The 22,404-nt window shown below is 40.4% G+C and overlaps 1 protein-coding gene across 1 annotated transcript in view; it reads left to right on the plus strand.

Annotated features, from left to right (window-relative positions):
• PDE1A (phosphodiesterase 1A) overlaps positions 1-22,404 on the plus strand; it is a 199,586-nt gene that overhangs the window by 168,216 nt on the left and 8,966 nt on the right. Inside the window, exons 5-14 of the mRNA XM_089519624.1 lie at positions 262-378; positions 1,702-1,842; positions 2,714-2,814; positions 6,955-7,080; positions 9,511-9,612; positions 10,022-10,142; positions 11,840-11,921; positions 15,861-15,981; positions 17,887-18,071; positions 21,456-21,749. Of these exons, the coding sequence (XP_089375750.1) occupies positions 262-378; positions 1,702-1,842; positions 2,714-2,814; positions 6,955-7,080; positions 9,511-9,612; positions 10,022-10,142; positions 11,840-11,921; positions 15,861-15,981; positions 17,887-18,071; positions 21,456-21,749 (1,390 nt within the window). The remainder of the gene's footprint in view (positions 1-261; positions 379-1,701; positions 1,843-2,713; positions 2,815-6,954; positions 7,081-9,510; positions 9,613-10,021; positions 10,143-11,839; positions 11,922-15,860; positions 15,982-17,886; positions 18,072-21,455; positions 21,750-22,404) is intronic.

Below are 22,404 nucleotides of genomic sequence, written 5' to 3' on the forward strand. Positions count from 1 at the left end.
ACTTCCAGTGGAGGGTATTTTAAGCAGAGGCAGTGAGCTTTTTTTACAGAACACCAAGTGTTTTTGTCTTGCTGGATCATGCCAGTTTTATATACATACACATACACTCTCTTAACATTATATTGTCACATATAATACTTAAACAGCAGGTGTTGCTTTAATCTAATGACATTTCTTAACTTTTCAAAATTGCCTGTAATACTACTAAGGAGGGGGAAGTATAAAAATCCTAAATTTTCTTCCCCCCTGCCTCACCTACAGGATGTTGATAAATGGTCATTCGATGTGTTTGCCCTAAATGAAGCAAGTGGAGGCCACAGCTTGAAATTTATGATGTATGAACTGTTTACCCGATATGATCTATTGAGCCGTTTCAAGGTAAGAAAATTCATTTTAAAATAAAGATCCACCCCCACAACCAAAGGTTATTGAATTCCCAAATAATCTCTTGCAAAGGACCTACCTGCCTCAATTTCATCAAGTATATAGTACAGCGGACCCTTCCCATTCATAGGGGTTTGGTTCAAACCCTTTCTATAGATCCAGAAAAAAGTGGACACTGAAGCCCCATATTATTCAACAGGTGGCAATGTCTATGTGGCTGTGGCGTCATTGAATAATATAGGGTGTGGTGAGCCATGGATATGCCAATATGCAGATAGCTAGCCCACTGATGCCCACTGTACATATTTTTTCTGTCCTAAAAATGCAAAATGGGTGTCTGATAAATATAGTATGTGTTACCTCTATGAATTAGGGGAGTGAGCTGGATCTGAAATGGTGGAGTGTGATATTACCCTCTTCTTGGACCATGACCTGCATGTGTGATAAGCAAGAAAAGTAACATGGAAAAGCCTTAGAATATCATGAAACAGGCCCTCATTAAATCACATATGCAGGCTTTTAAAGAAAATTAATACCCAAAGCTTTTTTTTTAGCATCTTGGAAAGAAAGTATATGATTTCTAAGGTGATAGCATTCCCCAACTGAGTGCAATAGTTTGTTGTCATTTAGCACACTAAATAGCACTCAGTAGGATGCATACCTATGCTTGGGAAAAAAAATGGATCTTTCTATATTGGCAAGTTGTAGCACTCTAGAAGCTCTGGGACTACCTCCCCCATCAGCCCTAACCCACATTGACAATGGATTAGATGATGGGAGCTGCAGTCAAAAAATATGCAGGGCTGCAGCTATTCTCTATGATATGACTATTAAATAAAATGGATGATGGACATCCTTTGTGTCAGGAGCTGGACACTGCTTTACAAGCCAGATGACCAGTCCTGACACTGCCTGGGTCCAAACTGTAAGTGACAACAAGCATCTGGTCATAGGGAATGGTGCATGGCATACCACAGAGGAGGGTCACACTGAGATTTTGTAAGATTAAAAACTGTCTGCCTTTAGAAGCTACCCATTTTGCTGACTAGCAGCAACTCCAATTTAACATACAAGCACTGAACTGTAAGAGACTCCAGTTGGCTTCTGGGACTGCCCTGAAAACCAGCCCTATCCTTTTATCGCTGCAAGTGATATGTATGTATGTCTTCCATTTTTCATCATTACTTTTTAATGATGACATCTGAAAACAGGAATGGCCAAATGAACTATGCATATCACCTTGTAGACTGCACACCTCAAAGCTAAAAAAAAAAAAAAAAAGCTATCAATTTTCCTTTTGATGTTTGCCTCTTGCAGATTCCTGTTCCCAATCTTATTTCATTTGGAGAAGCTTTAGAAAATGGTTACAGCAAACACAAAAATCCTTATCACAACTTAATCCATGCTGCCGACGTTACCCACACTGTGCACTGCATCCTGCTCCTCACTGGTATCATGGTAAGAGTTGGGTCAAGCCCATAGGGATCTGAGGCAGTGACTTTATGCATACCCAGAAAGGCCTACCACTAAACATTCATGAAACAGTGCTGTAACAATATGTTTTTGGAAATCAGAGATGACAATCTAATGACTATCTTTATAAATTCTCCCGGTCAGGATGGGGGTACCTTTGGATTACATCTTCTGCAGTTCCTTCCATTGGTCTTGCTGGTTGGGGCTTTGGAGAATTTAACAATCCAGATTATTCTGATTTTTGTTGAGTGGTTAGAGAAGATGACGGGATTGGCTCATTTAGACAATTTAACAAATTTAATAAAAAGGAACCGAAAGGAATATTTTTTGAAAATATGGTGACCTTTTATAGACTACGTAAAACAAACAAGGGGGATAATCAGTAAAAGGGGTTTGACAGTTAGTAAATAGAGCTGACTCAAGTTAAACTTGATGTATATGAAAGAGATGTAAATTATTGGTAATGATTAATGTTGATTAGTAAGAGAATTTAACAAAGATTTGAGGAGAAGATAGGTGATAGTTATGTCACATTTAGAGAGAAGTGACAAGTCTTTTTAATAGGGGAGAGGGTTGTGGTTTGCAGGGATGTGCTGTCACAATGCAAAATTTGTGTGTGTGTTGTGTGTATTTTGGGTGTGTGCATGTACATTTGACCCCAGGATTTCATAGGATGTCACCATGGCAGTTAAAGTGGAATGATAGTGCTATAATTGTGTAATATGGAAGGGCCCCTGAACTACTCCATGCTCTGTTAAAGAAGTTCAGGGTTTTATATATGTTGGATCTGTTTTGACATGAAGTTTCAGCAGAAATGAATTATTGCACTGCCTGTGATTTTGTTTTTCTTGACTAGCACTGGCTCAGTGAACTGGAAATATTAGCAATGATCTTTGCTGCTGCCATCCATGACTATGAGCATACGGGGACTACAAACAACTTCCATATTCAGACCAGGTAACCTTGCACATCTAAAACTGGGAAGTAAGAAATATTTCCCTCAGGAAGCAGGCTTCCAAATGTTTTTTCCCCTCAAGAGTTGATGACATTTCCATGTCACTAAATACGAACAGTACAGTGCAGATGCTTTAAATATTGCAATAATTGAAGAGCTTCCAGAAGGCAAATGGAGAGGAAGAAGGGAAGGGCGACTGATATGAAACACTGCTGTCCCTTATCCCCAACCCTGCATTTTCATAATGCACAACAGTGAAAGAGACATTTCAGTGGGAAATATTATGGTGTAGGGCTGCTGGCCCACACTTGTAGCTGCTACCAGTACCAGGACTTGGAAACCATACTTTCTTGGAGCAAAGCTATTAGGATCCCCCAGCAAGGAAAGGAGATTTGGTAAGGAAATTTGGGGACCTATAATCCAACAAATGAACTTTTCCTGGATCAGACCTGTACTTTAAACTAGTTTAGTTTTTCTCCTGTTTCTATCCCATATTTTCTCTGAGGGTTTTGTACATTTTAACCTCAAAACAACCCTGTGTGGCAGGTTGGGGTAGGAAGATGTGAGGTCCAAAGTCACACTGTAAGTTTGATGGGGGAACAGGGACTCAAGCCCAGGTCAGTAAGATGAAAGATCTGGGCTCAAAGTTGCTGATATCTTTACCATCTTTTTCGAGGTGTTCCCCCACATGCTGGAATATGTCTCTTTCACAAAACATGTAATTTTCCTTTTTGATGTATTTAGTGTGCTTAGTTTAGTAGCTGCTTATTGGAAAATAAACATAAGCTCAATTTGTAAGTTGAATTGCTGAGCACACATTTGTCAGGAAATTCCACTGTGAGAGGGAAGATGGATTAATTGTGGGGAATATGCATTTCACTTAACATCCAGCTTTATCCTAAGACTTCTACTACTACATGGTACAAGTTCTTTTAACACAGTGGGGCAGAATGCAGCTGCTGTGACTCTCAGCCTGATGTTTTTCACATCCCATCAACCATCTTTTGCTGCCTAATTGTTACATAGAAATATATTCTAATTTTTGATGCATTTTAAATAGTAGGCAGGGGGAGAATGTGGGCCTGGAGACTCAAAGGAAAAGCAAATGGGCAAGGACATGGTGGCTGCATCCTCTTCTGCTGTCTCAGAACTTTTAAAGGTATAGTGTTGGTCTTACTTCTCTTTGTGGGTACCCTATTTTGTTTTGATTTTTTTAAAAAAAAAATCAAAACTCCAATGCTGCCTTTGCTTTTAGCATTTGAAAACAATGGAGAAAGAAAGGAAGATCAGATTCAGCCTGACCTGCAGAGTGCTGAGATGAAGAGGTTTCTATAGGATATCCATAACATGATGTTTTTTTCTTCCAAAACCTTTTGCATCAGGCATCAGAATTTGTTGTGCTCCAGATGTTGGTAGACTATGTTTTTCCTCATTGGTGGTGCAGTTTCTGTACCTATATACACATCAGGAAAGTCATCTGGTTCTCACTAGGAAAGAAGTTGTATATCTGTAGTGGCCTTGTCATGGAATATGACCTCCACATTGCAGTATTTACTGAAACAACTCTCCCCATGCAGTAATCTGATCCTCCACCCCCAAAGAGGAATAATTTTACCTCACCCATCATACTGTCTGCCTCCTGTTTTGTTCCAGACTTGGTTTTACCACAAATCTTACTCAGAGAAGAAACTTTTAAGCGCTCAGAATGTGTGTGTTGATTTATTTATCTAATGTTGTATTTGCTTCTATGGTGACCACATCATATCAGTGCTGGAAGCATTGTACCTAAATATATATATATTTACCATTCAATCCAGTAATTCCAAATTTAGACCCCTTTTCTATTTTTGTCTAACTTTTTTTTAGCTTTGGGAGCCCTAAACGTGGAAGAAGAAAAATGCCTCTTCCCATTCAGTACTGAATAACAAAAATAAAAAAATAAAATTGAGTTGGCTCAAACTATGGTTGTAGTTCTCACCCTAATTTTGTAATGAGGAATTGCTGACCCAGTCTATGTATGCAGCTGAAGGAGGGGACAATGTGACTGAAAAGTAGCACAATGGGGTAGTGGGATAAAATTCTGGATGAGACTTTTATCTCACCATCCCAGTGTTTCGTTCACTGAATATTACATGGTTTCACCCAACTTTGTCCTCTACCTGCAATTCTCATTTTTCCACTGCTTCTTCTATCATTCCTTATTTCAAAAAAATAGGTTAAGGAGAAAGAATAACTATATAGTGTCTTTTAATTCCTAACAAGCAAACCACTCTGGAGGGAAATACTTTGTCTCATTTGGGGCTCAGTGCGGGATGCTATTTTGTAATACAGTATGATCTGGAGACCAGGGTTTGATTCCCAGCTGGGCGATGAAACCTACTAGGTGACTTTGGGCAAGTCGCACACTCTCTCAGCTTCAGGGAAAGGCAATGGCAAATCTGCTGTGAATAAATCTTTCCAAGAAACCCCCATAATAGGTTTACTTTAGGGTTGCCATAAGTGAGAAACACCTTGAAAGCACACAACAATAGCAAATGATCTCTCTATCCATGGGGGACATGTTCCTGGACCTACTGTGGAATGCAGAACTGTAGATAACAGTGAACGCTCTTGAAATGAATTACTTCCGGTGTAGATTGACCCTAGAGGACCTGGAGGACCTAGAGATTCCTAGACAGAATACCTCTCTAGTCATTTCTAAGTCCTCCAGCATGACTATAGAGAGGCATACCATATGGTATGTCAGAGGCATACCATAGAAATGTGCTGAAAGACTTTAGAAAATGCCTGCAGAGAACATATTTTTCAGAGATGAGTAGGTAAAACCACAGGTACCACTCTCATGGATATGGGGATAGTACTATATGCCCCTGATCCTACCTATGGTCCCTCCCTTCCTCTCTCTCTCTCTCTCTCTCTCAGAAAAAAGAAGCAGCTGAAATAAAACCTGATTTCATGATACACTAAGGATATTTTTTTGTATGTGGGAAAATTCATTCATAGGGAGAAAAATAAATAGTGGTGCTCTCCTCCACAGACTTTCTACCTATCTGCCACCACTGTTGTAGGGATGTAAATCTTTGCTTATTTAATTCTTAGATGCAAGGAGAAAATAACATATGTTTCCTTCTTGCTGGGAAAGACTAAGAATTTTTGTGTGCTTTTTAAAATTATTTTTCTCATTTCAGGGTTTTTTTGTGTCTGTGCAAAGTTTGTGTCTGTGTCTCTGTGGGTGTGCGACATGCACACATGTGTGCACCCCCCCCCCCCTTGCTGCAAAATACCATACTTTTTCTATTTTCCAAAATGTGCAAGTCTTTCCATTACCCACAGGGACAAAAGAAAATCTTGTAATAGCTGATGATGTTTTAGATGGGATCAATTTTGGGGGGAGGAGAAGAAAACTTGTAATGTTCTTTGCATTCTTATCCAGGAGTCTACTGCTTTATTTTTCTGCATGTTTGAATCATATTTTCTATTATTTTAAAAATCTATCTGAATATAAGCATTTCTGCTAGAGTATTTAGCTGTGTTCCATGGTGGCTGGCTTCCATATCCATAAAGAAGTACATCTACTCTATACAGTATTTAGTTTTTCATTTTAAATGAGCTATCCTGGGTGCCAAAATCTATCCCCCAAATAGGGTCAACACTTTTGCTAGCCCTTTTAAAACTGAAGCCCAGAATAGATTCACCTGCCCAGTGACCTGGAAACCACTAGTTTGTGCTGGCTGTTATTGTAACTCCTCTGCAGACCTCCCATAATCCCATGAAGGATCCACCTCCCTACTCACATGAGTAGGGAGACCATTTTCCTGCCTCATGCACCATCTTCATAATGCTCCAAGATTGGCCCCGGTTTGAGTAGTCTCCACAACCTGTAAATATCTTGCAACAGGGTTTCCAGTTGGTGGAGTTATCACAACTCAGAAGACGCTGAATTAGAAAGTGTTGTTTATTGCCATTGGCCATATTAATTGGGGCATTTTGGAACTTCCAGTAAAAAGATAACTTCTTACAAGCTCTAAATACAAGATGTTTTTCTGTTCTTTGGCCTTGGCCAGATATAATTCTCTTACTAAGATAACAGGTGCATAATGGGTCTATGAACATTTGCTTAATATTCTCTTCTCTGCATCTAGGTCAGATGTTGCAATTTTGTACAATGACCGCTCTGTTCTTGAAAACCATCATGTAAGTGCTGCTTATAAAATCATGCAAGAAGAAGAAATGAACATCCTGGCCCACTTAACCAAAGATGAATGGAGGTAAGATTGCCATGCTTGTTTAAAAGGACACTGATCAGAGACCCAGCTCAGGTTTTCCATAAAACCGTTGCCTATTGGCCTGCTGCCATATCACCAAGCTAATGTGTGAAAACCTCCTCTACTGTGAGCAGCCTGTACTCTGTGGATTTTTCTCATGCCAAGGTGACTAATAATAATAATAATAATAATAATAATAATAATAATAGCTTTATTTTCACCCTGCTGCTCTGTCACAAGGACAATCAAAGTGGCTTACAGTTAAAATTCCATACAATACAAAACATAATATCCCAATCTCCCTTCCCCCCCCCCAAAAAAAAAAACAACAACAATGATTAAAAATTATAAAAGCTTCATTGGAAGCATTACTTGCAACTAGATACAAAAAAGAAGAAGAAGAAAAGAATCAAACACACAGAGAGAAAGAATCAGTTAGAAAGTTTCAAAAAGAATCACACACATTGTTATGGTTTAATAAGTGCTGGGTGGATAACTGCCCTATGTGCAGGAGGTACATTCATGCCCCACCAGGCTGCACAGTGCTGTACCTCCCCACACACCAGCAAAAGCTTCTACCATTCTCTAGCGCAGTGATGGGGAAAGTGCAGCCTGTGGGCCTCAGCTATCTTCAGATCTCCATCCAAGATCTGAAGACCTTTACTTTAAGAGACATGTAATGGAACTCCTACCCAGGCTGGCTTTGCTGTTCCAACCCTTGGACTCTTACCGCTCACCTGTTAGCCTTAAGATTCCTCCCTGAATCTAGTACTCGGGCTTCAAGGTGACCACTATACTGGGAAATTGGCTGTATTGCTTGGTGGGTTCACTATGGTAAAACATGCCCTTGCTGATTATTAAATTAAAAGATTCAGACCGTGATTTAGAAAACAAAACAAAAACAGTAAAGATTTATGGTAAGAGAGAAAAATAAACATCTAGTTGTGCATGCTACACCCACAATACAGTATGTAGCAATACTTTGTAGCACCCTTGGGACTAACTGAAAGAAAGAAGTTGGCAGCATGAGCTTTCATAGACTAAAGTCTTCTTCCTTAGATGCATATGGAGGAGTGGAAGCCAGGAACAGACATATATATGCTATTGGTATGTGAGAATGTCAATTCAAATCAAAACTCCATTGTGTATGGAAATAAAGTGGCAAGCCCAGTTTTAATGATGGTCGTTTGAACAAAGGCATTGGGAACTAGTCTGAGGAAGTAGACTTTAGTCTATGAAAGCTCATGCTGCCAACTTCTTTCTTTCAGTTAAGGTGCTACAAGATCTCTCTGCATACTGATTCTACAAACTAACATGGCTATATCTTTGAATTCTACACAGGACAGTGTAACACCTCAGTTTCAAAACAAAGAATGCTTTTCTCTAAACTATCATCTCTATCTTCTTTGCTCCCCAAAATCTTATTCAGATCTCTTCCATTCCCTTTTTCCTAACCACCCCAACTCTATTTCAAATTGGCCCCTATCTCTCTCTCTCTCTCTCTCTCTCTCTCTGACTGGCCCTATCTGAACTTTTTGCAGTCAAGCCTCTAGGTTATATCCATTTTCCCATAGCTCTCCCACTGCATTCAATGAGCTGTGGTTGGTTGACTCTACCCAGGTTTGCCCAGATTCTCACTTCACAATAGGGGAGAAGGCAGCCTGCAGGCCACATATGGCCCGAAATGGACCTTACCCACATCCTCAAAATTTGAGGGCCCAATTCTTTCATCCTCAAATGTCCAGCTGTGCCTCCACGACACACTTTTAGGAAATGCTATTTTTAAATAGGAAATGTTATTACCATTTTACTGAATTTTTAGCTCACTCGCCTTTTGAAGGTCCCATGACATTAATAAATTAGGATGAATTTTTGGACCACATAATTTTGAGGAGTGGGGTGCTGGTGGTGGTGGAAATGAGTGTGTGCAATCTCCCAGAGACTCATGGAGGTGATGTAATCCTGGGAAGTTGCCCACCACTTTTTTGAGAGTATTATCCTTCTCTAATTGGATTCTTTCATCCAACTGGTTTCTCTTTTCTCTCATTGTCTGTGGGATAGTCTGATGCCCCTGGAACATACCCTTGCATAGTTCTGGTGGCTAACACGGAGGGTGAGAGAAGGAACACCCTACATTTGTGAAGTGCAAGTAATTTCAAAATTATTTTCAAACTAAGATTACCAGAAGAGTGGGACTGAAACAGTAGTAATAATAGGTTGGTGAATTTTCTTTAAAATATGCATCTCCATCAACCCTCATGAAATTAGGAAGTTTCCAGTTAATAATACAGTAGCTTTAAGTGCATTTTATTTTATTTTTATTTTTATTTAAATGTTTGCTTTTGAGCTGAGGAATAAATTGAAAGGTATTTTGTCACTAAAACATTGCATTATGAAAGAAATGTGACTCTGACAGAGTAACTTTGCCTGCAGGGAGCTGCGCAACTTAGCCATTGAGATGGTCCTGGCTACAGATATGTCGGGTCATTTCCAGCAAATCAAATCCATGAGGCACAGTCTTCAACAGACTGAAGGGTAAGTGGATTCCTTCCATTCTTGCAGGGCTGGCCAAAGGAGGAGGGGTTGCTGCCTCAGGCAAAGGACACCCCGAAAAGACGAGGGCAGTGGCAGCTGAGTCTTATCTCAGTGTTGGTGGCAGGACAGCATTGCTGGCCTAACCTGAACACAGTAGGCCATCTTAAGAGGTACAAAGCAGTCCATGGTAAACACAGAGGCCTTTCCTCCAACAGAAGAAAACTGTCAGTTGCAACTTCTGCAGCCTCCTCTACACCGATTGACTGCTGCCTGAGGTGGTTGTCTCTCTCCCTAGTGGTAGGACTGGCCCTGCATTCTTGTCCTCTTGGAGCTATTTGATGTGCCCTGAGAATGAAGTTCCTGCTTGCTCTGGCAATTTGGTAATGAGGCATTGTTTTTGAATGGGCAGGATAGACAAAGCCAGAGCCATGTCCCTGATTCTACATGCGGCTGACATCAGTCATCCATCAAAGGCCTGGGAGCTACACTTCCGGTGGACCAAAGCACTGATGGAAGAGTTCTTTCGACAGGTACTGGCCCCTTCCCTGAAATACATTTATAAAGACTATGGAAGCTATGGCTTCCTCCCAGGGGCAACTACTGGTTTCCATGTCAGGGGGGCAGTGAATGCATTTTGGGATTGAGCTCAAATCTTAAAGGATGTCCCTGAGGTTCTAGCTCCTTTAAAGTTCAAATTGACATCCAGAGTGGATTTGCCACCCTACTAATGAAGGCTTATACCATTATGTATTTTGCATCTCCCCCTGTGTATATGACCTTTTTATACTCACCCAGAGTACTACTTTGATTGAACATATGATTCCACAAAAGGTGTGGGAGTAAATCCTTTTAGTACAGTACCACTTCCCAAGGTAGGTTTACTGGCATCCCATTGGGAAAGCTGGAGGATATTAGGAGTCCGTCAAAAAACAAAGCAAAACCCCTTCATACATTCAATTTGATGTTATTTATTCCCAATTTTAAAATACAGTCAGCCCTTGGCAAAATGGCAAGTCTGTGGATTTGAGTATCCGTGGATGGCAAGCCCACATTGTCTCCAATGGCAGTGCATGCATGTGGGTGTGCTGCCATGGAAGTCCTGTTGTCCCTAATGGTGATGTGGCCATATACACACACCACCATTGGTGGCAACAGAACATGAACATCTGCAGATTTTGGTATCCACGGGGGGGGGGGGGGGGATTCAATATGGATCCCCTGAGGATACCGAGGGCCAACTGTAATCAAAGAAACATTTTACTTCTCTTTGCAAATCTTCCCCAGCCACATGACTGGTCTGTAAGCATTCTGTTTTCATCAGAAACTAGCAGAATGTTCTGGAGTACTGTTCAGGTGTTGCAAGTCCTATTCAGGCATTAGCTAGATGGTTGGATTCAACATCAAGCCCTGCCTCTCCATCATCTCTTTTTCCTCACAGAAAGTAATTGGACAGTTCCTGTTCACATTTCATCACAATTAAATCCATCATGACAGTGGATGTGGCAGGGCCAGATACTTTGTGTATACGTTGAATACATCCACATTAGCAACACCTGAACAGGGCTACAGTCATGAAAGCAAGAGTATTCCCCTCTCATTTGCCCTGGTATCTGATATTCAGAAACAGTGAGATTCCATTTAGTTACTATTCCAGTATCACATATCTTTCCAATGGATCTGTCTCCATAGATGTGGGTATTGGGGGCAGGTTTTCCATTCCCCTCTAGCAACTTCTTGTTTGGGGGCAGCACTGCACTGCAAAGCTTGGAAAAGTTACTTCTTTGGAGTAGAGTTACCAATATCCCACAGCCTGCATGGGTACTGGTCATGTTGGCTGGAGAATTCAAAGAGTTGTATTCAAAAAAATTTGGGGGTGGGGTAGGGGATTTCCAAGCACTTTTCATCCCACCATATGGAAATCATTTAATGACTGAACACAAGTATGTACCTTGTGCATGGTGGAGAAGCCCACACCCTCATGGAGCTCCCCTGCCCAGCTGTGACAGATGTGGCTTCATGCATTCTATTGAAAACATCAAGGAAAGAACATGCTGCTTGCCCACATGTGGAGTGAAGGCGTTTTTCCCCCTCTCCCTCCCTCCCTCTGGAATCCTATTGCTTGCTGCTGAATGTACGCCAATGGCTGGGGGTTCTGTGGATGCTTACTATTGTCTTCATTTGTGTTTATAGTCATACAGTTTTCATTGTGTCCTTTTTCCTCCTGCAGGGAGACAAAGAAGCACAACTAGGCCTACCCTTCTCTCCTCTCTGTGACCGTAATTCCACCATGATAGCACAGTCACAAATAGGTACTGATTGGTATTTTTCTTTTCTTATGAGATAAGATAATTATAAGAACAGTGCTGTGATCATTATAAAACAAGACCAGACTTTTAAGTCTGACAGCCACTTATTTCAGTCTCCAGTTCCTTAGTGACTGGTATTATTACTACTACTACCACCATTACTGTGACTATTATCACTACTACTATTTTAGTGTGTACCCTACCCATAGGAAAAAGTAGTGATCAAAACATCCATAGTTCAAATTACCAATATGTAAACATAACATCTGCTGAAATCATAAAGTTGGAAGAGACCACAAGGGCCATCCAGTCCAACCCCCCTGCCATGCAGGAAATCACAATCAAAGCATCCCTGACAGATGGCCATCCAGCCTCTGTTTAAAGACCTCCAAGGAAGGAGACTCCACCACACTCCGAGAGAGTTTGTTCCACTGACAAACAGCTCTTACTGTCAAGATGTTTCTTCTAAATTTGAGGTGGAATCTCTTTTTCTGTAGCTTGCATCCATTGTCCGTGTTCTAGTCTCTGGAGCAGCAGAAAATAAGCTTGCTCCATCCCCAGTGTGACACCCCTTCAAATACTTAAGCAGGGCTATCATATCACCTCTTAACTATCTCTTTTCTAGGCTCAACATATCCAGCTTCTCATAGTGTCTCTTTATAAAGCATGATTTCCAGACCTTTCACCATTTTGGTCATCCTCCTCTGGACATGCTCCAACTTGTGAACATCCTTTTTGAACTGTGGTACCTAGAACTGGACACAGTATTCCAGATGAGGAATCAAACAAACCAAGCGCTTACTGCTTCTCTGAAAGCTTGTAGATGCAAATATATATATTTAACTGTCCTGGGGGGGGGGGGGGGGGGGGAGAATACTTGAAATACCATATCTTCCTGTATGAGACTTCTTTGAGGTTGCTACTCACTGGGAAATTAAGGAAGTATAGCTACAAAAGTTAACATGTTTCTGAGGAGTGAATAAACAACAGATATTTAGTTTTGTTATGCATAAGTAAAAAAAACATATGTTATGTAGTAAGCAGTTTGAGCAGACAATCAAAGTTAGTAACCACGCAGTGTCCACAAGCTTGAGCTGTGTTTGTATGTAGAATATGGTCTTCCAATTACAGCTTGCTCTGATGTTGTAGATATAATTGTAAAACCGAATAAGAATGCTGTTCTCATCAGCAATGGGAGGACAGGTGATTTGCTACCAAGCCACATGTACTCAATCTTGCAAGATTCTTGCTCGGTGTGTGAATTTGGGACCCTAACACACTGGACATGAATCTTCACTCTGGGGGCCTGTTTGAGGCTTTGGATGACATCCTGGCTAATCCAAGCTTGTTAGAACATATGTCTCCATCTCCCGGCTCGGATGATCAGTGGGGTATTTTCCAGTCTGAGAATATCTATTTCCAAGAAGAGAATGGGCTAACACGCTCCTTTATGCCCAGCAAATTTATAGAACATGTTGAGAGAATGTGAGGTCTCTTGTTTTGTGTGCTATTGGATTTTTGCTTGTTCAGATCTTGGTGGGGGATAATGCTTTGTTCTCTGTGTAAATTCTTGCCTTGACAAGTGTTCTGGGAAAAGCTAGAGGAGGAGCTGGGGACTAGAGAGAGGAAAAAGCATTGTTCAGTATTGACATCTCAGAGCAGCAGGTTGAATTCTGTCTCCTGAGGATATTTCTTGTTCCATTCACTGATGTGACAGAACTCTCCTAATGCATTGTGAAATAACACTTCCATGGCATAATGAAACAGTAATTTGGAATATCAACTCAATTGCACTATTTTTAAAAAAATCTGATCGACAGTTCCTTGCTATTGGTTGCACACACATGTTGCTTCATGTGAGGGCTTAGTTTAGTGAGAAGAAAAAGGAAAGGATGGAGGAGGAATAACGCTGCCTGTAAAACTAACTGATGTATTTTTGCCTGTGCTTTAGCCCATTTCTTCAGATCCACTGATAAAATGGTTTTAAAGCCACAGGTTTCTAAGAATAATTACAGAGATGTGGGAGTGGATATGGTGTAATATGATATAGAAAAGTGCAAATTGTGACCCTAGCCATAAATCTTCCAATAATTGTGTGAGATGATACTGATCATTCAAGTAGCTGGTAGTACTTTTTAAACTAGCCATTTAGTATTGATAGGTGAAAACAATAAATCTGTTTGCCAAAAACCAGTTTCCTTGGGGCCAAAACCTTCTCTGAGGAAATTCTTTTTGTTATATGTCCAGTTATGAGGATTTTATGAGGATATAGTATGCCAAGAAACTATTACCTGTGTTAATACCTCTGCTAATTAATTGGAATTTGTGTATATATCTCAGTTCAACGATTTCTTGTTCCTATCCCCCTTTGTAATTTTTTTGTTTGTGAACCGCCACTTGCAAATCCCATATTGTCCAGTGAGTCCATCATATTGGCAGCCTAGCCATCTGTGAATTGGCACACCTTTGGATTGCCTCACCCCATATTTGCCAATGGTGGTAGATGCCCATGGGCATGCTGACCAAGGCACGTGGACTTTGCCACCCATTGACTAATATGGGCTTGAGCCCCATGTTTTTCCCCATTCACAGCCCCCCCCCCCCCCAATCCAAACTCCCATGGATGAGAAGGGCCCACTGGATGTCCAGGAAGGATGAAATGCTCTGCAACCAGTTTTGTGCATTATTTCTAATTTCAGATTTGTTTTTATCTGATGTAAAGTGTAGAGGGGCACTGGTGGCATAGGATGACATATATTGCATTGAAGGATGAGCAAGTAAGTGCCTCTCTGACATTGTGGGTGATATTATTAGCAACTGTAATGTTGCTGTGAGAGTAGATATGGAGACATCTGGGTTTATGGCAGGGTCTTGTCATACTAGCTATCTTATACACCTTGTTGTAGGTGGATAGTTGCTTAATGTTGGAAGGGTAACAGTAAGCTAGTAAAAGCCTACCACCTATAACCTGTGAGAAGTGGTTTTGTAAGCTGCAGCTGCAAGGGGTTGGGATTTTGTGGCCCTACAGATATTGTAGGACTGTAGCTCCCAACATTCCTTCTTATTGACTATGATAGCCAAGGCTGATGGGGGATGGCAGGGCAACAGCATATGAAGGGCCACCTAATTCCTGCCCTGATTTAGGCCTAAACTGAGAATTATTGGTACTGATTTAAGTGTTGACTGGTCACTCAGCAGTTGATTCTAGGGGTAACTTACTTGGGCCTTACTTGTTTCAGGTCTTATTTAGGCGTCAAGTGCCATGGAGCTCATTGAGAATATGCACAAAGGTATACTGTATAAAAACAGACTGAGTATCTCAAGAGAAAGTTAAGAAATAAATGTAACAATTAAATGGAAATAGCAAGAATGTTATCCGAGTATAAAAAACGAAAACTCCAAGAACAGTAGCTGGGAGACTCTGGGAACTGCAGCCTTTAAAAGTTTTGAATATACACACACACACACACACACACAGAGAGAGAGAGAGAGAGAGAAGAATATAGTTGTTATGTGCCTTCAAGTTATTTCCTGCTTATGACAGCCCTAAAGTGAACAGTGTCCTCATGGCAAGATTTGTTCAGAGAGGGTTTGTCATTGCCTTCCCCTGAGGCTGAGAAAACGTAACTTGTCCAAGATCACCCAGTGAGTTTCTCTAGCCAAGTAGTTTCAAAGTCCGGCTTCCTTGTGTCTAGCATTAAAACTGTTGCACCATGCTGGCTTTCAACACCTCTATCTATCTATCTATCTATCTATCTATCTATCTATTCCTTGAAATACGGTTTCCAAGAGTGTATCATTTCTCCGGACGCTAATCACTTCTACTTTACATCTAATGTCGCTAAAGCAACTTAGGTGATCTTAGGCAAATTTTTTACTGACTGGAAAAGATAAGGGGGGGAAACCTCTAAATACTGTTATTTCTCATCCCACTGTTTACAGGTTTCATTGATTTCATAGTAAAGCCAACCTTTGCCGTTCTTACTGACTGCATGGAGAAAATAGTTTTGCCTCTTATAGAGGAAGCTTCAAAACCTGAACATACTACCTTAACGATACCAAGGTTTGAGGGTTTTTTCCTCCATATTTTAAAATATTGAATATTGAAATTACCCTAAATAATATTGCCACCTAGTGGTGATATTTATAAGTGTTATTATATGATGAGGTCTGTTATGCGTAAAAATGGGAGGCAAATAGAAACTGGTCTGGGGACACAGCTGTTTCTTAAAACATTAACAGCCTACAAATTTATTCCAAAATGTCCTGCCACATGGCCACAGGGTTTAAAACTATTTTAACCTTTTAAAGCTGTTTTAATTTGTTACATTGTTTGGTGTGTTGAAAATATTTTTATAATTTTAAATTGTTTTACTCTATCTAAACCAATTTGACTTGTTTGCTGCCCTCAGAATGTACGATCTAAGATATGATAGAAATAGGTTAATAAATGAATAAAACTAAATAAAGCTTGCAGTGTTAGCACAGTACTGTATATATTTGTTTCGTGCACTACATAAAAATGTATAATGCTATGAATAACTCAACACCACTAAGAGTAGAAAGAAATGGTAGGGATATTGTTGAACTATAACTCCCAGAAACCCTAGCAAGCCAAAACTGATGAAAGGGGGAACTGCAGTGTAATTAATACTTTTATTGAAAAAATATCAATGTCAGTGAAATTCTTTTCTATCTTTAGCTATAACCAGAGTAGGAAATCTAAGGCCTTCACTGACTATTGCAATCCTCTGTTGAAGGGATAGGAACGTGTGACCCTCTTGATGTTAGCCGGCAATTTCTATGAGCCTGCATCTCCCAAAGGTGAGGGAAGATGGGAGTTGCAACCCACCATCTGGTGGGTCACATATTCCTACCCTGGGAGAGAGGATTGCAAGAGCCAGAAAGTGCCTTATTTTTCTTCATCAGCTAGATACAGAAAATGTTGTAGTTGGTGCTGACATTTTCAGTGGAAGTGTGTGTTTTTCACTTGTTGAGATTCCCTGGCTGCATCTGCACTGCAGATATAATGCAATTTGACACCACTTTAATGGCTATGGCTCAATGCTATAGATTTCTGGGATTTGTAGTTTTGTTAGCTATATAGCCTTCTTTGTCAGAGAGCTCTGGTGCTACGATGGAGTACAGATCCCAGGGTTCCATAGCAATGAGCTATAGCAGTTAAAACAGTGTCAAACTGCATTATTTATCCAGTCCATGTACAGTCCTAATCAATGGAGAAAATGCAAATCAAAATGAGTTCAAAAATTTATATTAATTTCCATGTGGGAAAGTTAAACAGAATTGTGCAAAGAATGAGATAAGAATGCAGGATGGATTTAGAGAAAGAAACACAATAAAATCAGGTCTGGTATGTTCATATCCCAGGTTAATGCACAATTCTATGTATCTGTCTACCTAATTGAAAAATAGTGTCGCTACTTCTATTTTTCAGAAGGATGCCTCACTGGATTCAATAAAATTTACTCCTTGACTTAAAGTTACACTGCTTTAATGGAAGTATGCCATGGTTTATATACAACTTCATGGGAGGGAATCTTGTTGAATTCAATAGGGCTAATTTCTATCTTGATAGCCATGGGATTTCAGTGCCAGTGTTTCTTTTCTTTTGTTTTGTTTTAAAAAAAAGGCCTAGCTGTTTTGCATCCTGCATTCTTCTCAGCTGCTTCTTTGTATAGGATGTTCAGCCATGTCTTACCATGCAACTTCCGAAATTGCTGCCTTCCATGTGATGGATTGCAGTTTCAACCATTCCCAGCAATGGGTATTATGACAAAACTGATGTATTTGGAGGGCACCAAGATGGAAATGTATAGTGGACAATTTATTTCACTAAAAACATCCTATCATTCCCATTTTATGGTGCATATTGCTCCGTGCACCTGAGACATTGTACTCTGTTTTCAATCTTTTTGCTTATTTGTTTGTTTGTTTGCCTCCTTTTTAGTGAAACTATCACTGAAGGAAGCAGTGCTGAAGCGCAAAAAAGGCTAACTGTTAAAAATCCTGCATGTGTTGGTGGGACCTGTCCAGAAAACCATTTAGCAACTGTGGACTTAACGGGCTTTAAGGATAACTTGTTTCACATCATACAAGAAAACAAAGACAGATGGAAAGATTTAGCAGTGCAAGGTATGTGTTCCATTTCTTTCCATCCTTGTTCAGTTCAGCTGTGCTGCGATAACAGACTGGAAACAGATCCAGACCTTTTCGGTTGGATCCAGGCTTAGTGACGTTGACAGCAGACTCGTTGAAATCCACAGGTTTTAAGTGGGTCAGGACTAACTGAAGTCCCACTGATTTCAGCTAGCACTAATCAACTGGTCTTAATCAAGACTAACATAAAGTCAATTGATTCCAGTGGTTTCACTTTGAACGTGCCTGATGCAGTTTGACACCACTTTAACTGTTTTGGCTTCATCCTATGGAATCCTGAGATTTGTTGTTTGTTGTGATACTAAAGCTCTCTGGCAGGGAAGGCTAAATATCTCACAAACCTACATATCCCAGAATTTGATAATGTTGACCTATGGCAATTAAAATGGTGTCAAACTGCATTAATTCTGCAGTGTAGATGCAGCCTGAGTCAATTGACACAACTATAATTAGCTTAGACTCTTTCTTGGTCTAGCCAGCTGTGTTAAGGGACATGTGCATGAAGAGAATACAGCCCCCTGATCCAGCAGTCAGTGTGTCCAAAAGATTGCTGAATTGGGAATATATTTTGGGGGGTGCAAAACTGTATACAACTCTCCTGTTTACCCAATGGATTCATGTTCTAACTTGTGCTTTAGCACCTTTACACCACTAGATGGCCAAAGCTATCACCATCAAAGCCTGTATCTTTCACAATGCCATTCTGCCTGACTTTGCTTCCAGATACGTAATTCCATAAAACATATGAGAATCTGTAATTTATTTTTGAACAACATGTGGCCAAAAGAATTTGACATTTTAGTGCACTTAACAAAATAACAAAAGAGCCCTGCTGGATCAGACCAAGGGTTGGATCCAGCATCCCTCCCTCAACAGTTGCCAAACATATACTTCTGGGATGCCTACAAGTAGGGCCTGAAGACAATGGCCCTACTTTACTGTCCTACTTTTTCTTATTCAGAAGAATAACTCTGACACTTGGGGAGTCAGTTTAGCTGTCATTACTGTTACCTACTGATATTCTTCAGGAATTTTTGTAATCCATTATACAGCCATTTCAATTAGCTGCCATCACCTAGGGATGAGAAAGAATTTCACTTCATTTCATTTCATTTTAGATGAGAATTTACTAACATTTGCAAATTTCTTCATATTTGGATAGAATGAACTTCAATTGTTAAAATTCTATAAATATCAATAGTGATAGGGGTCCAAAACACACTGCAGAAATAATCCAGTTTGAGACTGGTTTAACTGTCCTGGCTCAGTTTTGGGAATTGTAGTTTATTGTGGCACTAGAGCTCTCTGACAGAGATGGCTAAATGTCTCACAAAACTACAGTTCCCAGGATTCCCTAGCACTGAGCCAGGGCAGTTAAAGTGGTCTCAAACTGGATTATTTCTGCAGTGTATTTTGGACCAATCATCCATCCATGTCGAGAATGTTGAGTCCTTAACTTTTAAAAGTCTGGGTTTGAATCCCTTGTATTTATCCATATTGGTGTTTACTTAGGGTTGTCACCTCTCCCCCCCCCCCCCCCCGAGAGGTTCATCATCAACAGTTACATGACAGGAAGGTCCAACATGGTTCTGTCAAAGTTGAGAATTGGTTCTTTGTTAAATTTGGTCAGTGTAAATGGGAACAAAGTATATTTAAATTTAGTTTTTAAGAACTGGCCAGAATTTACAGACTTCATACTCATAGTTGAAGAGCTTGAGATCTTCTCCCCCCCAAAAAACGGACAGAATTTTCTATATGTACTATTACCAGCACGTTTTGTGGTAGCAGTTTCCAAATATGAGTTTCATATCACCTGAAACTGTACCTACTTTTATTTGCTCTGAATCTACTATCAGTTTTTTTAATTTTATCAACCAGTAATATAATAGAGGGAGAGAGAAAAAAAATCTCTCTCTAGATATGTATATGTACAAAATGATTTTTCAAGCTTTACTTGAAGGCTGGTGCAAGATGTCACATTGCTGAAGGTGAAAGGAACCACAATTTCCTCCAGTTTATTATTTCATTTGTATTTATTTACCTTTTGATGACACATTAATGGTGAAAGCTCAGGCAATTTTGCTCATCCATGCCATCCTCTGTAGTGTTCTTCCTTAGAATGATGCATTGTGGGTCAGATGGTCCCAAAGACCAAATGTCCCTAGCCGCATCTGTACTCCAGAATTAATGCTGTTTGACATTGCTTTAACTGTCTTGGTTCAGTGGTTTGGAATTCTGGAATTTGTCATTTTGAGAGATATTTATCCTTCTCTATCAGAGAGTTCTGGTGCCATAAGAAACTACAAATATCAGAATTCCATAGCATTGAGCCATGTCAGTTACAGCAGTGTCAAACTGCATTAATTCTGCAATGTGACAGCAGCTCCTATCAATCTAATGATGGAGGCTAATATAGTTTGAAGTAGATTTGAAGTCTGAAATAACTGGATGCTTTGATTGAGACTGAGAGTTCCTGCATGGCAAGGGGTTGGACTGGATGGCACTTGGGATCTCTTCCAACTCTATGATTCTATGAAGCAGGAATTATTTCAGCTGACAGGCAGCCTCCACAGATAACTTGCCTTCAATGCCTCTTTCTGAAGAAGAGCTTCTCAGAGCACCTTACCCTGGACCCAGTGAGCTACTTTCTTGCTGTGAGAAAAGAGGCAGCAGGCTGCCTTATATGGCTGCCTCAAGTGGAGTTGCCCAGAGTTCCTGCCTGTTGTTTGCCCTGGGGAAAGACTCCTCACAATGATGCTTTGCGTCTGGCAGGCCATCATGTGTTGGCAGTAGAAGGCTGCACCAACCATGGGAACAAAGATGGTCACAAAGGAAGCAGGCTGCCCTCCAGGCAACATGTAGGACAACATAATCCACAGATTTGCAGGCTAACCAACACTGTTCCCCACAACTTGTACCCTAGCAGACATTTATGTTGGCTTGCCCAGTATTTGACCCCACTACATTTGTTTTTGTGGCCCCTGGCATAGCTTGGAAATGTTTCCTTTTGGGACTATAATTCAGAGAATCCCCTAGCCAGCATGGCTAAATACCGTTTTGGAGTACCTCTCAGAATCCTCAGCAACATGGTCAATTACCCTTTCTGAAATACAAATGTACTCCCATCTAATATACCCAGTCACCATGCTGAGAGGGGGTTCTGGGAATCACAGTCAAAAAATGTAACTTTTCCAGGTTCTGGCCTAGACAGAAAGCAAGATCTTTGTTAGATTTCCCAACTGTCCATCATTCACGTCTCGGGCTGCATCTGGTTGGGTGAGTCACAGTTTATCCTGGGAAAATGGCACCATGAAGCCAGGAAAACCTGAATGTGTGTTATGTTTTGCTCCCTTTCTTTAGAAGAACAGATACGAGGAGATGCTGTGAAGAAGAAAGAGCGGCTGGAAGACCCAAGTAGACAGGCCACAGAGCCTCACTTGGAGGATGGGGCAGCAAAGGTGGTTAATGAAAAGAACCAGGGTACCAAGGATGGAACAGAACCAATAGTTTCACCCCGCACTTCTGTTGTTGAAGTGCACTGTTTCAATTCTCTTTCCGACATTCCTGCTTCTGAGACTCCATCGAAACTTTCTTTGAATACAAAAGGATCTGTGGATATACTACAAGAAACACAACCCAGTATCCCACTAAATGGTAATACATTATCACCAAATATTTATCAAATGGATATTATGTTTTTGGTTTATGCCACCATGACTGCCTGATCCTTTGGTACTACAAATAAATTGTTACACTGGAGTCGGTAGAATGTTCCTTTATACCAAGGATGGAGAGAAAATCAGTCTGGATCTACAAGTAAATCCTGTGTAAATAACCGGGTCATCCAGGTGTTGTTTATTTATTTATTTATTTATTGTTGAATGCTAGCAACAAAATGACCTCTCCCCTGTGTCAAATTAAATTAAAGGTAACTAAGAGTACTGTATAAGTGTACCTCATGTATAAGTCAAGGGCAGATTGGGGGGCCAGAATTAGGGATTTTGATATGACCTGTGGATAAGTTGAGGGTAAAAACATAGGAGCCTATAACAAAGGATCTAAAGCAACGATTCCCAGACCCTCCAGATGTTTTGGACTTCAACTCCCAGTATTTATGACTGCTGGTTGGGGGTTCTGGGATTTGAAGTCCAAAACACCTGGAGGACGAAAGTTTGGGAATCACTGATTTGAAAGATGAAGCAATGGAAAACAATGCCAAAGAAACTTACAAGTTTCCAGCAGGCATAACTGTTTGTTTTCATCCTAAAGGCTGGATGGATGAGAGAATAGATGGGGCGGAGAAGGGGAG

Source organism: Sceloporus occidentalis, unplaced genomic scaffold (assembly GCF_023333645.1).
Source record: "Sceloporus occidentalis isolate IW3139 unplaced genomic scaffold, rSceOcc1.0.p SCAF_4, whole genome shotgun sequence".
Taxonomy (NCBI): Eukaryota; Metazoa; Chordata; class Lepidosauria; order Squamata; family Phrynosomatidae; genus Sceloporus; species Sceloporus occidentalis.